Genomic DNA, 16,129 nt, shown 5'->3' on the forward strand with positions numbered 1-16,129 from the left:
GTGTGTTGTGTCTTTAATCTTTTTTAAGTGAAATTTGCTTTTTTTTTTTGCCTTATCATTCCCTTAAAATAAATATTATAACTTTGAAAAATTAGAACATGTGGCAACTATTATAAAGTGTTGTGACTTTTTAAAATAAGAGAGGCCAGATTCTATATTTAATTGCATATTCTCTTTAGAGGAGATGATGTTTATTTTAAACCTTTTATCTTTTCTGTAACTTTTAAAAATGGGCATTATAGTAAGAATCCACTAGTGTGGCAAATCTTTGCACTTTGATGTAGTTAGTTTGTGGAAAATACTCAAATAGAAGATTCCCAGATGGTTCTGAGTGACATAATTAAATGATTAGGAATTGTTTTCAGACTGTAGATAGGATTAAAGAAGTTGAGGCAAGAAGAAGAAATTTATCGTATTGTTTTATTTTGACTAATGACAATTCTGAAAGAAAAGTGATAGAAAGGTTTTAAGCAAAGGAAATTGCATTTATTCTCTCCCTGAATGACTTCTTTAAAGAGGGAAATAATCAGTTGGGTATATAAATTTTAGCATATTAATTTGAAAAATTATTTTAACAGTATAGTGTTATGGCTATTAAATATCTGTAGCACTGGCACTATGGTTTTCAAGAACTTTGAAAGTGTCATTGTCTGGACCCTGACATTAGACATTATAGCTGATATAATTGTGTCCTCTCTGCTTCAGATATATGTGAAAGAGGGATTCAGCATGGAAACATTTGAAATTTATGTACAGGATTTGATTGTGTTTCCCATACAATGACATGATGGAAATAAGGGATTGGGAGATCAGTGGGGAGGCACTGTTGATTACAAGTGGAGAAGTGTTTGCATAAACCAGAGTTCATGTTATTGTTAAGACAGAAAAAAATTACTCATTGTAGTATAGAACAGAACTCAAAATTTCAATTGCATCTGAGTCATCTGGGAATCTTTTGAAAATGCAGATTATTATTTAGTAAAAGTGAACGTGTCCAGAGCTTTTGCATGTCTCCAAAGCTTATAGGAGCTGTGCATGGAGGTACAAGCTTGTAATTCCAGTGACTTGGGAGGCTGAAGCAGGAGGATTACAAATTCAAGGTCAGCTTCAGCAAGTTAGTGAGGCCTTCAGCAATTTAGACTTTGTCTTAGAATGAAAATTAAAAGGGCTGGGAATGTAGTTTAGTGTTAAGTCCCGGGTTTAATCCCTAGTACCAAAAAAGGAAAAGACTCATAGATGATGCTGATGATGTTTTGAATAACATGACTCTAGAGAAGACAGAAGTATCATTCCTTGAAACAGTTCTGGTAAATTTAGCCATCCAGGAAGATAAGTTTCACATCCATCAGTATTTGTAGAGGGCATTACTGGTGTATAGGTGAGTACAATGACTGTTCAAGAATAATAGCCTTTGGTTTTCCTGGAAAGAAAAACATTTGCTACATTGTTTACTGAGTTAACCAAACATATGTAATAGTTTTACATTTTTTAAAAATTTATTGATTGCTATTTAAAAGAGCTATCAGTTCACTAATTTTAGAGAGTCAGAGTCAATAGAAATGATCTTACGTAAACTATTTCAAGTAGTGAAAGACTGCTCCCATTTAATTTTGACTTTTTTTCTTTTTTTTTAATTATAGAAGTAGTGTGTTGTGAGCCATCCATGGGCTGTGTATGTGAACTATGTGTATTTGAGCATATGAGGGGACTGGTTTGACGTTGTGTGCTGATTGGGCTGTGCAACGCAAGTGTACCTTTCTTCCCTCTCTGCATGTGGTTCCACACAGCACCTGAGATGGCTGTGACTTGCCAAGATGTCAATGAGTCTACTGACCATAAGAAATCACCAAGCAAGACTCCACCTTTTGAAACCCATCCCTTGCCTTATTTGGGTAGAATATTCTATTGAATGTCTTTTCCCCAATTAAAAACGGGAGTTTCAGGTGTGCACTCGCTTCTTCTCTCTTGCTTTTTCCAGCGCTGCCCAGTGTGCAGCTGACCCATGAGGACACAGAGCAGTCCCACCCTTGAAACTCAGGTTTGTGTGTTGTGTGGTTTCTTCGCCATTTTCTTAGTTATTGCTGCATCCAGCTCCTTTAAACCCAGCCTATCTCGTCAGCCTGGCCAGCTGGTGACAGTAGTGTATTTTTTTAGAAAATTGGGAAAAACAACAAAAAAAATTGTCACTGTCCTCTACTCAGATAATCATCTAACATTATGGCATATTTCCAAATGGAAAAATAAATATTTGTTAGGGTAGCTGGTGCAAATATCTACGTGACACACACCTCTGAGTCAAGCAAAGGTTTATTGACAGAGAATATCTGCCAGGCTGTCCTGTAAGCTGTTGCAAAAAACTTCTTAGCTATATAGTCATGTACAATGAAGTAGTTAAGAAGTGAGCCATCGGGTCCTGTGATTGTTACTTGGCATCTTTGTTGTGATTTTGATAGTCATGCCTGGGCAGGCTTCTTAAGATGGCAGGTGCTGATTTTCAAAGTGGAGGACCTAACTATTTCATGTATTTTATAATTCCTGTAGCATCATGTCCTTCACTCTTCCTTCACATTATGGGCTTTTCCCCTTAGCATTAAATAGTCTTTAAGAAAAAAAAGTTTGGTTAATAGCATATTATTTTATACTTGGATATTATCCAACCAATTGTCTATTATTGCATATTTAAATTATCCCGATTTTTATTTTTTTACGGATTTTTAAAAATCTGGCTTTTCTAGCTTTTTAAGAATTGGTCTGCCATAAAATTTCTTTCTACTCAAAAGCTATTTCTCGACCTACTCAGAAGTAGATACTAAATTTCTTGACCCTAACCTAGGCATGGGCAACTTGATCCCTGGTTCTGTGACTCTTAATCCCATTAGCAAGTATTCTGTGAATCCTAAAGTACAAGATGGTAGGTAGCTTAAAAATGCATGAACTTAGTCTTAGCCAAAATTACTTTCATATCATTCATTTTTTCATTTGCTTATTTCACAGTACAAAAGTATAGTTTTTACTTGAATGACTTGCAAATTTAAAAGTAGTTTCTAACTTTGGATTCCACAGAATTCTGATGTAGAATTTTACAGAACTCGGCAGCTTTTTTCCATCATGAAATATCAAATTCAAAATATTTAATACTGATTAAGCAGTAGTCAGACATCATCCACATTGAAATTTTACAATGTCCCAGTAGTGACCTTTATACCAATTTATTACAGCTTAGATCTTAAATGTCCCCCAAAGGCCATGTATTGAATGCTTGGTTGCTAGCTTTTGGCACTGTTGGGAATTCGTGGAACTTTTAGGATGCAGGGACTAGTGTGAGAAAGTTAGGTCCACTGGAGGTGTGTGCTTGAAGGAGATGTTAGGAATCTAGCCCCTTCTCTGCTTCCTGGCTATTCCACTATATGATATTCTACCTCACCATAGGTTCATAAACAAAAAAGCCAACTGACCATGGACTCATACCTCTGAAACCATAAGCCAAAATAAAATCTTTTCCCCTTTTAAATTGATTATCTCAGTTATTTTGTGATATCAATGGAGAGCTGACTAACAATTTTAACCCTGATCCAGGATTCAGTACTGGTTCATTTATTTGTTCATTAATAACCAATTCATTAGTTATGCTATTTTATCTCCTTTACTTTGAAACAGTTTTTCAATGAAATTTTTTCAAGTACTGTATTTATCTAAATTAACATGAAGGTGTCATAGTATTCTTTAACTTCCTATTGATGTCTGTTGGAGCAATGAAGATAAGCTCTCTTTCATTTTGTGTATTTGTTATTTGTCTACAGTCTTATTTTTATTGGATTAGTCTAGCTTAGAGTTTGCTAATTGTCTTTTCAAAGAACAAAACTTTGTCTTGTTTTTTTTCTACTGTTTATTTTCTGTTTCATTAATGATGCTTTTATTATTTTCTGCTTCCTTTGAATTTATTGTGCTCTTCATTTTTTAATATTTGGAGGTAATGTGTTAGGCCATTGATTTTAGACTTTTATAGTTCTCAAATATAGGCCATTAAAATTACAAACTTCCCCTTTTCAACTTTAGCTTTATCCTGACTTTTTATATTGTATCATTTTCATTTATTTTGATATATTTTATAATTTCCAGTGTGATTTCTTCTTTGACCCATGGATTATTAGAACATGCTTGATTTTCAAACATTAGAGGATTTTCTAGGCATTTTATTGTTATTTCAGATGTCATTGTGGTCAAAAGGTATGCTGAATGATTTCAACATTTTACTTTCATTCAGATTCATTTTATGGCCCAACTTATGACATGTCTTATTGTATCACTACCTGTGCTTGAAGGTGTTGGGTTTACTGTTCTGTGAATAGAAAGCAATTAGATCAAGATTGTTGCTAGTATTATTTAAATATATGCCTTTAATGAATTTTGTCAAGTTATTTTATCAGTTACTGAAAAAGATATGCTAAAAATTTTAGCTAATTGCTTGAAAAATTGTCTGTTACTTTAATTTTGTTAGTTTTTTGGTTCATGTATTTGAAATCCATTACAAGAGCTTAAGATTTTTCTCATCTTGTCACATGAAATTTTAATATTTATGATCATATCATTATCTTTTGTCTCTAAAAAAGTCCACTTGGTCTTGAAATCTACTTACTCTGACATTAGTATTGCCACTTTAGAGGGTTTGTGAATCTGTGTCTCTGTATGTGTATGAGTGAGAGAGTATGGTGTCAGGGAATCAGGTTGCTTATGCTTGCTGTTGCATGGTATATATTTTTTCTCACGCATTTACCTATTAGTTTTAACTACATTCATAAATTGTCATACAGTATGATTCTGGGTAATCCTTTTTTGGCTGCTTTTGTTTAAAGATTTATCCCAAAAGTATGCTGTATAGTGTCATTTGAGTACATATAAATTTGTAAGATTCAATTGCATGTATTCATTTATGACTCTTCTAAGCTCATGTTTGTAAGATTCATCAAGATTGTTGCTTATACTTGTGATTCTTTTTATTACTTATAATATTCTACTGTATAAATTTGCCACAATTCATTCATTTTATTGCTTATAGATATTTGTTTCCAGTTTGTTAATATCTTGAAAAACGCTGTTATGAACATTATTGTACATATTTCATGGTGTGCTATCAAACACATTTCTGCTGAGTTTATCTATAGAGAGAATTGCTGGACCATTTATTAGATAATGCCAAATTGCTTTCAAAGTGAAAGTACCTATGTATATTCCCCTAGCAGGTTTGAGTCTTGGTGATTTATTTCCTAATCCTTATTTTCAGAATTTTTAATTTTTGCTAATACTATAGTTGTGAAATATATACCCCATGATTTTAATTTGTGGGTTTTTTTTTCTGCAAACAATTGAGATTTAGATTTCTTTCCATATACTTATATATTTGTTTCCTCTTTTGTAAAGTGCCCTTTTCAGTCTTTTTTTTTTCCCCCCATATAATTTGTATCAAGGGCATAGACTCCTCACTTTCACCTACAAATGTCTGATTATTGGCCAAAAGCAGGAATAAAGATTCGGTATCTCTGCTTCCATTTTGCATCCAACTCCTTTCCTCTAAGTCACTTTGGATTCCAGGAACAAGGTCTGATTCTATAGCCATCTTGTGATGAGTTGAAGTTACCCTCCAGGCAACAGTAACTTTCTTAATTGAGAACAAGGCCCTGTCTGACCAATCCTGAGGTAGTGATGGACACTGGCCATACCTAGACAAGATCACATGCTTTTGGCCACTTTGAAAAGCACCCAACTATACAAATCCTAACCCTTGCCTTGTCTTAATTCCTCTTTCTAGGAAACCTCAAAATCACTGACAGACCCTGGAAGTTAAATTTCTTTTCATGCTTTTCACCTTTCCTGTTTGGCTTTTGGGCAAGTGGCTGAATCTGATTTGTTGGATTCCCAGAGTGAGGCCTTTACCCTAAGACACTAGTAACAAATATTTGTTTGATATTTTTATAATTTTTTGGGGGGGACATGTTTATATATTCTAGCTAATAATTCTTCACCAGTTTTTTTGTAGCATAATTTGGTTGCAAATTTGTAGCTTGTGTTTCCAGGTTTTTTAAAGGAGTATTTGGCTGATCAGAAGTCCTTAAAGTAGCCAGGCACGGTGGTGCATGCCTGTAATCCCAGTGGCTTTGGAGGCTGAGGCAGGACTATCACAAGTTCAAAGCCATCCTCAGCAAAAGTGAGGCACTAAGCAACTCAGTGAGACCCTGTCTCTAAATAAAATACAAAATAGGGATGGGGATGTGGCTCAGTGGTTGAGTGCCCCTGAGTTCAATCCCTGATACCCCCTCCCCCCAAAAAAAATAGTACTTAAAGAAGTTAAATTTATTAATTGTTTCCTTTAAGTTTGTACTTTAAAAATGCGGTCCATCACTTCATATAAGACCCAATACTGTGTGTGTGTGTGTGTGTGTGTGTGTGTGTTTTAGTTGTGGATTAACCTTTATTTTTATTTATTTATTTATATGTCGTGCTGAGGATTGAACCCAGTGCCTTACACATGCTAGGCTCTACCACTGAGCCAAAACCCTAGCCCCAAGACCCAATACTTTAATGGAGTTTATCCTTATATTTTGTTGTTATTTGACTAGCTGCCTCGAAAGTCTCTGAATTAGATGAGGAAGGAGAAAGAACTTGGAAATTTGGTGTTCCCCAAATTCTGAAAGTTGGAATTAAGACTTAGAAAAAGTATTTTGCTACCCATTACTGTGACCACATTTGTAGTTCCCAGCTAGTATGGCCTTGGGAAAGAAAGTCTTTGCAAATTCAGAGTTATTCAGTAGTTCTTTATTTGTAGAGGACAGGTATGCCCAAAGAGTGTCAGTAGAGGTAAACAAACAAAAACTGTCTATAAAGAAAACTAATATGTGAATAAAATGTAGGGTCTATCCCTAAGACTAGGAGATTTCAAGAGAATATAAAAAGAAAAGAGGGCAAAGGGAGGGGGCTAGGTTCACTAAAGTTTAAAAATTAATAAGAAACTAGAGCCAGGTGGTAGATAAGCTGATGATGTTAGCTCTTGCAAAACACAGTTGAGGTTTTGGCCTTCAGGGCAACTGGGTAACTGTCCTTTTCCTTTACTGCTGGAAAAGAAGGCTCAAGAGGAAGGGGAAAAAAAGGTATTTTGCTTTGGGTTTCGGAGTGTTTCTTCTGAGCTGATGGGAAATAGCTTGAATTAGAAATACAAATCAGGTTATTTGTTCCAGTGTTTGGAATTTAGGAGTTTATGAGGACAAATAGTCTCTCTGCTCCTTTTATAATCTCAGAGAGCTGTGGAGTTACCCAAGAGTGCTCAGTAAGAGTGTCTTCAGTCAGATTTTTCTTAGAAAGAATGTAAATACGAAATTACTATGAATGAGGATACTCAGAGTATATTTTTAAGGAAAAAAAAGGTTATCAGAAATCACTTTTCTTTATCTTTTCCGTCCCCATCAATGTTTCTCCCTCTTTTTAACAACTATTTTCTAGAACATAGAAGAAACCATTATAGTCTAGAAAACTAAATCGTGGTCCTATTTATAAATATTTTGTTAGAAAGGTGACTTCTTCCTTCCTTTCTTTCTCCCTTTCCTTTCCTTTCCTTTCCTTTCCTGTGCTGAGGACCTAACCCAGGGCCTTGTGTACACCAAGCAAGTGTTCTCCACGTCCCCAGTCAGCAATTTTATTTTAGTGAGTGACATGTTAGAATTACATTTTGTGAAAATACATGTTACATCTATTTATACAACTCAGAAATGCTTTCCGGTAGCTAAGTATAATCATCATGATTAAAAACATATCAAGAAAACAAGTATGAGTTAATTTCTGTTTGGGTACACTGGATGATATGTGATATTTAACTAGAAGCTTAATGGGTGATATATGGAAGGAAATACGAGACCTTAAGCTTAGTTAAAACAGGACTGTACCTAATCTTTCAGTGACTATCAAATATAGATCCTTGATAAATTTTTGTTGATCTGTTAATCAGTTTGGCTAAGAGTAGGAGATATGAATTCCATTCCTGGCTTTGCCATGTATTGCTGTGTGAATGTAAGTGTTCATTTTCTTGAATATTGTAACAAATGCAATATGATTCTTTTGAGCTATAAACTCGTTGTAACCTCAGGAAACAGAAGCAATGTTTTATTCATTCAATTCTTATTCTCAGCTCTTCTGTCTCAATATGCTCATCCTTACTAGCATTTTTTCATGTCTATCTATCTATTTATCTGTCCATCCATCCATCCATCCATCTATCCACACACATACACACGGCCCTCAGCTGATCAATTTTTGGTTCTCACCTCTCTACTAATGTTTCCTGGAATCCCTTAAAAATAAACTACTGGTTCTTGAGTTGTTCTATCAAGGTCAGCTTCTGGAGAAACCCAGAATAACATACACAGTAAGTTCTTCCTTGACCCACCCTTCAGCCTTCAGTGTCTCATTCTTGAACAACTCAGATATCATACTCATTCCTCAAACCTGCTATACCAGATTCTGCCTTCCCTTCACCATATTTTTTCTCGAAAAGATCACAAGGATGAACAACATACAGCATATCCAGTGGTGGTTTCAGAACTGAACTTGTTTGAAATATCAATTGATAGTAAATAAATGACCTTTCCTTTAGCCTCCTCATCCCTCTAATATAGGATTTGATCTTATACAAGTCGTTGTAAGAACTGGTTTAACAGTCTGAAAGACTGTTATCTTTGCATCTGATATTGGAGTTTTGGAGCTTGAAGTATTCCAGGCAATTCTGAAGGAAGGGTGGATGGAGAGGAGAGAGAGGGAAGGCTTTTGTCCACAAAGCATGAGTTTTGGAGCTTGAAGTATTCTTGCTGCCCCTGGCCTTATGTATAAGTGCCTGTAAGAGGGGGTTGTACCCTTCCTCACAGAACTAAATTTGTAAGACTTTTAATATATTTTGTTTTCAATATCATTCTGTTAACAATATCTTCCCATTTTCTAGTTATTTCTTCTTTGACCCATTCATTGTATAGGGCAGTCGTTTTAAGTGCTCAGTAATCAGAGATTCAAACACTTTGTTAGGTCAGTTTCTACATTCAGTGTCCTATGTTCTAAGTTTCTACATCCAGTCCTCTACATTCTAAGCAAAAATCAGTAAGCTGGTTTCTTTAGAAAGAGTTTATATTCTGAAGTTTTGAGGTGTAGTGTTTTATAAGTGTCAATTAGATAAAATTGGTTGCAAGTGTTTAAATCTTCTGTATCGTACTAATTTTTTAAAAAAATGTGCTTAAATGACTGAGGAAAGTGTTAAAATCTTCAATTATGTGAATATTTTTTGGTGCATGCATTTTGAAACTCTTTGTTATTGCAGAGTACATATGTGTTTAGAATATTTTGGACAAACTGTTTCTTATGAAACATCCTTCATTTTCTCTAACTATCTTGATAAATAGCTTGAGATATGTTAATAAATATGTAATTATATAAAACATTATCTAAGTCGCTAAATATAGCCCCACTAGTTTCTTTTGCTCAATGTTTGTGTTGCATGAATATTCTTCCCTTTTACTTTTATCTGTAAATCTTTACAATGTGTTTCTGGTTTTTGAACTGGTCTGACAACACGTATCCTCTAATTGGAGTGTTTAGTACACATATATTTAATGAAATTATTAATATAATAGGGTTTAAATCTCCAGTGTTGGTATTTTGTTTTCTATTAAGTTTATTTATTATAAATAATAAAGGAGTAATCCTTTATTCCCCCTTTCTTGTTGTGGTAGATTGTATTTCCAAAGATTGCAAATGGCAGCACAAATACGCATCTCATCCCACATCCTTTTTTTATTTCACAAAATGTGACTGATATTAGTCCCACTGCTTGTAGAAGCCTATGGCCTTCCACTTGAATTTTAATGGTGCCTTCTGACTTCTCCAACCAATATAAAATGACAGAGATTATACTTTTACCTGGCTCTATCTTTCTTGAAATATTTGCCCTTTTAACACACCATCCTGTGAGGAAATTCAAACTAACCTCTGTAGAAAGACCACAGTGAGGCTCACATATAATGAAAATTATGTGAAAGAACTCCCAAATAGGTGAAAGAATGATTCTCAGATGATTTTATCCCCTTGCCTTTGAGTCTTGCAGTTGAAATACAAGACATTGTGACACAGCAAGTGATAAGATGACCTCATGATAAGCCAGCACATTGCAATTTCTGAAAAGAGTTGTTGTCAGACTCAGGTCCACAATGTTCTTCACATATTTGCATTTCTAGCTCAGGGGCTTCTATTTTTAGGCCTCTTTTCAGACTTTTGATCAAGCCCAATTTCCAAGTTCTGTCAGGCACCTCTGCTGAGGCCTCCTTATGCCCTGAGGAAGGGGAAAATTTAGACACTTTTCTGTACTCTGACTCATTACTCAGTATTTTTCCAATTCCTAAACCTTCCCCTCCACTTCCTTGCCCCAGGGGGTCTATAAAATTTCAAGAGCCTTTTATTTGGGATTCCCTCCACTGTGAGATGGCCTCTGATTCTGGGCTGATCCCTTGACCTTCTTCCTGCATTGCCTGAGCACTTTCTCTAGTTCAGACATTTGCTATGCTAACACAGTAAGTGATGGATGGCTTAATCCTTTTGGTTTTAGCTTGTTGCTTTAATTGGCTGCTGGACAGAGGAGCAGGAACAGGCAGCTTAGCTCTCCCTTTCTTTCCTAGCTCAGCTGAACTTCTGACAGGTCTTTTAAGTTATCATAGTCTACTTGCAAATAATTTTTTTAAACTTGAAAAAACAGTGAAAGAAGATTCTTACCACAAGAGACTTCTGCTAATCCCACTTTCACCTTTTTGTCATTTCTACATCTTATACTCTTTTATTATTTTAATGTTAAACAATCTTTTAATTACATTTAAATACACACATGCATACACATATGAGGAAATTTTGAAAAAGGACTTTCATATTTGCTCAGATAACTACATTTTTGGCTCTTCATTTTCATCTTTCCCAAACAGATTAAGTTCTCTATCTGGGATAATTCCCTGCAATATTTGAGCATTTCTTGAAGTGCAGGTTGCCTACATAATTTCTCAGAGGTTTCCTGTAAATAACTTTAGTTTCCCTTCATTTTTGAAATATATTTTTATTAGATAAGGCATTTTAGTGTTTTAAGTTCTTTAAAATTTCTTGTCTTCTGGCTTTTCATTGTTTCAAATATTATTTATATTAGTCATTCTCATAAATGTAATATTTCTATGTTTCTCAGCTACTTTTAAAATTTGTTCTTTATATTACCAGTTTGATTGTAATGTAATTGTTGTGGTTTTCTTGGCTTTTGACTTCTATCAAATTTCTTGCAACTGTGGCATGGTGTTTTTTAACAAATTGGGGGGAATTTCAGCCATTATTTTTTCAAGTATGTCTTCTGGATCTCTCTCCTGTGTCTAACTAGTGTTTAATATTGTCCCACACATCTCAAGTTTTCTGGTCTTCTTTTACACTCCTTTTTTTTTTTTTTTCTCTCTTTGTACTTTAGCTTTGCTACTTTCAATTGTGTTGTCTTACTTTGGTTGGTCCTTTACTCTTCCATTTTCTGTCTCATAATTCCGATATTTGGGCCATTTCCGTTTCTACTCTACTGATTGTTTTCTCTTATAATCATGAGTTGATTTTAAAACTTCTTTTGTTCCTCATAATTTTTTAAGAATTGACTCCTGGATATTTTGCATAAAAATAATGACTGAGAGAAGCACAGTGGCACACACTTGTAATACATCTACTCTGAGGCTAAGGCAGAGGATCACAAATTCAAGGCCAGCCTTGGCAATTTAGGCATAGCCTGTCTGAAATTAAAAGGTATGGGAATGTAGCCCAGTGGTAGAGTGTTTGCCTAGCTTTCCCTTGAGTCTGAATTCCCAGCACTGAAAAAATAATAATGATGACTAAAAATAACTAACTAACTAAATAAAGATTTACCTCCAGGAAAGGATTTTTGTTTGTTTGTTTTTATTTATTCTGTCAGAAAGTGATAATTAGAGGCTAAAACAGTTTGATCTGTGGTTGAGCTGAATCTGGGCTTTGTGTGGTTCAGTGCACCATTGGTTTCCAATAGTTTTCATTGTGGATTGGATTTTTCTCATCAGAAGAGCCTGGGGTCTCAGCATGAAGGAACATCTGGGTAGATCTTTGTGCTTTACGGCCATGCTAGCTTTTCAAACTAGGGAATTCTGATTTGCAGTTCTTCTGGAAGAAGAGTCACTAGGGGATTTTCTTTGTAGTTATGCTTCATGAGTGTGGGGACATCTATCTCTGTCCTTCTCCCCTCAACCTTTGGAATGCAGCTGCCTTAACTTATACAAAGGCCTGCAGTGCCTCAGAGTTTATCTCAGCTCCCAGCATGCCTCCCTGCACTCAGTCTTTGATGCCCTGTCCTTGAGCATGTGATGCAGTCGTATAGAAAGTCAGCAGATGGAGAAAGTCTGTGGTTAGAGTTTCTCAGAATTTTAATCTGTCAAACTAGCCTCCACATATTCATTAAAAGTCCATTAAATGTTCTGTTGATTTCTCACTTTTCTCCATGGGGTTTCTTTCTTTCTGCTTTATCATAATTGAAAATCAGCATGTAGGAGAGAAAATTTCTTGTCTCCTATGAGTAGTGTGTCACTTGCTGGTGTTCACTTCATTTGGATTCTTGGCATTCTCAGCAATTCAATGAGTTAAAATGAAACAAAGTCAAAAACTAAACGAACTTTGATTTTGTAGTTTATTCAGCTAGTTATGATTATTAGAGAAGAGTGGTCACTCTTGTGGCTTTCTCCAAATTAACCAAAATATTAATTTTTAAAAGTGATATCATAAAAAGTTCAGTAAGACCTCTGTGTCCCTGAACGTCTTGTCAGCTTCTAGTTTTGCTTAAGAACTGCTAAATCCTAAATACAAAGTGGTAGATATTTTTACTCTAGGAAAAAATACACACATCAGCTTAGTTTTTGAAAGATTTTACTCTAGTTTGAAAAGGTCCTCCTTTTTTTAGTGCAATTATAGGTAAATTCTTCAATGTTAGACATTCTGTTTACAGGGTTTGGAGAGAGGATTTGTAATGGAGCCAGCTGTTCTATTTAGAGACATATTCAATAAATCATTCTGTTTTCAAGGCTGCCTCTCAGTTTTATAATCTATTATACCTTATTTTTCAAGAGTTCCCACACGACAAATTGTGATATGTTCTTGAAGTACTGACATCATTCATGTGCATTTGGACTGCTGCTTCCTCAACCCTAATTCATTATTATAAAACTTATCATCTTACTTTTTGTCTTTTAGAAATTTGTTGAAAGCCCTCAGGCGTCTTGCATTAGAAGATTACAATAGGATATGCTAAACTACTGGAGAGTTAAAACTGAATCCTAAGAGGTCTGACTCCAGGTCTAGTTCACCATTCATTAACTTTATTATTTTAACTTATTTTATTCCTTCTTTTTTCTTTCAGTTTTGAGGTTTTGTTGAAGATTTTCCTAAAGAATTATCTGAGATTGCCACACACCAGAAATGGTTCAGCTGACAGTTACTCCGCTAAGTGCACTTGTTGATGAGCCAGTGCATATCCGGATTACAGGCCTGACTCCTTTTCAGATTGTGACTCTTCAGGCATCACTGAAAGACGAGAAGGAGAACATGTTTTATTCTCATGCCTACTATAGGGCCAATAAAGTTGGTGAGGTGGACTTGGAACATGATTCTGCACTTGGAGGTGACTATGTGGGAGTCCATCCCATGGGTCTCTTCTGGTCCTTGAAACCTGAAAAGCTATCAATTAGACTATTGAAAAGAGATGTGATGAATAGCCCTTTCCAGGTCCAAATAAAACTTTGTGACCTAATGTCACCACTAGGAAATCAAGCTACTAGTATCTCAAAGGTCAGCCTGACTTTGGAAAGGTGGTATGTGGCACCTGGTGTCACACGGATCCAGGTGGAGGAAGGCCACCTTCGAGGAGCCCTCTTTCTACCTTCAGGTGAGTTGAATTACTGATGTTATTATCCTTGCTTTTCTTCTTTTGAATACTTAATCCTTCTAGCAATTTAGTTTTGATGTGGATAATTCATAGAGCTCTCCTTGCCTTCCTTAGAATCAGAGTTAACTTTAGGTCATCAAAACAGGAATGTGCTAATAATACACTCCAACTCTGAGCCTGGAGCTTCTCTAAGGATATGACCAATATAGTTAATGGAATCCCTACATTGTGGGGTTTCCAAAGTTTTGGATTTATACTAAATTTATCTGCATTATAGCCTGACTATTCTGAAGACTCTCATCTTGATGTCACAGAAACTGTGTCCCAGCACCTTTGGGGGCTCTATTATGTTGCATTTCAGTTTAAGCCTATGTTATTGCATTGTTGTCACAATAAGCTGGTGATGTGATGGCTTGAAAAACTGCAACAAATGAAGATGATGCAAAGACACTTTATTCCCATGAGTCCATAAATATTGCATATTTATAAAATATTCCATAAATCAGATAATATAGCATTCTTCCTAATGGCCATAAAACTTACCAGAATACAAATTATTTCCCACAGGGATCTCCTCATGCCAGTAAACAGTTTTAAACATCTATTGCTCAAAGTTTATTTTGACTCTGAATGAAGCAAAGATAGTTCCCAGAACACTTCACCAGACCGAGGTTTCTGATCTGTTTGAGGCCTACTGCCTCAAACAAGTGCTTTTATTTGGGACATAGCCTTCGCCTCATCAGAATATGTTGCCTTTATTTAATCTTTCACTTATAGAACTGAGATGGTGTTTTAGTCAGCTTTTTCTCTGCTATGACCAAAAGACCTGAAAAGAACAATTTTAGAGGAGGAAAAGCTGATTTAGGGCTCAGAGGTCTTAGTTCATAGATGGCCAATCCCATTGTTCTGGACCTGGGATAAGGCAGTACATTAAGACAGAAGGGCATGATGGGGGACAGCATCTCAGGACATGGCACTAGGAAGAAGCAAGCAACAGCTCCACTCTACAGGACAAAATATATATACCCTAAAGTCATGCCCCCATTGACCCACCTCCTTCAGCCATACTCTACCTGCCTACAGTTACCATCCAGTTAATCCCTATCAGGGGATTAATGCACTGCTTAGATTAAGACTTTCATAATCCAATCATTTCACCTCTAAACTTTCTCACACTGGAGCTTTTGGGGGACACCTAATATCTAAACTATAACAGAGGGCTTGAGGACCCTTGATGTATTAAGGTTGATTTCTAGGAACATAGAGTTAGAGGTGGTGTAGAAGGAATAAATCTTCCCTTTTCAAATTTACCATGACCCAAGTACTTGTTTGGATAAATTGGAATTTTATATAGCCAGTAATTAGCATACAGACCACTTTACTGTGTACAGGACCAGGAAGTAAGTAGTACAAAATTTTATTTCTTTAGCATTCCACCCCTGTTAAAAATTTGTGTATTGATACAGTTCTTCCATGTTGGGATGGTGTGCTGATTCAGGATATATTGTTTGTGAACCCTTTGGACATTGTGTATACTAGTTTTTCCACTTGAGGTGTTTGTTCTGTGGGAACACAGAAGGGTGAGTTGTGTAGTGTCGCGACCCCTCGCCAGCCAGGGAAACACGACACAGGATTCTTCTTTCAACAGTTTATTCAGGCCTTGAGTCATGTATCATCTTCTAGCGCCCGCGCCTGGCACACCCAAGCACAGCTTAATAAAACCCCCCGCATCCCAATCCTAAGCCGCCACGTGGATCTCTCTCATAGGGTGGTAAGGGATTGCGCGCCAACTCTCCATAAAAGGAGTTGTTTATCACAGGCCACAGTGGAAGCAGGCGCCATCTTCTAATGGCGGCCACGGTCTATAAGAATGGCTTACCACAGTTCCCCCTTTTATTTCATATAACAATGCAGGCGAAAGTAGAGGTCCTATCCCACTGTGCAGAAGTGGCTGCAATGTATGGTTCAGTCCTAAGGAGGCGCCTTCCCCAGACCTGATCCCATATCAGCTAAAGCCTTTTTTCGTAGGGCGGGGCATGGACGTCAAACCCGCATGCAATAGGACATGCTTTCCTTGAGGTCCGTTGAGGGATCACTCAAGTGCAGTGCCTTGCCTCGCATCCTGCATCGTGA

The 16,129-nt window shown here is 36.2% G+C and overlaps 1 protein-coding gene across 1 annotated transcript in view; it reads left to right on the forward strand.

The window, feature by feature from the left end:
• The first annotated feature begins 7,015 nt into the window (after positions 1-7,015).
• Positions 7,016-16,129, forward strand: part of Baat (bile acid-CoA:amino acid N-acyltransferase) — a 17,628-nt gene continuing 8,514 nt past the window's right edge. The window contains exons 1-2 of the mRNA XM_015492264.2: positions 7,016-7,142; positions 13,472-13,996. Of these exons, the coding sequence (XP_015347750.1) occupies positions 13,531-13,996 (466 nt within the window). The 5' untranslated portion in view covers positions 7,016-7,142; positions 13,472-13,530. The remainder of the gene's footprint in view (positions 7,143-13,471; positions 13,997-16,129) is intronic.

This window comes from Marmota marmota, unplaced genomic scaffold (assembly GCF_001458135.2).
Source record: "Marmota marmota marmota unplaced genomic scaffold, marMar, whole genome shotgun sequence".
Classification (NCBI taxonomy): domain Eukaryota; kingdom Metazoa; phylum Chordata; class Mammalia; order Rodentia; family Sciuridae; genus Marmota; species Marmota marmota.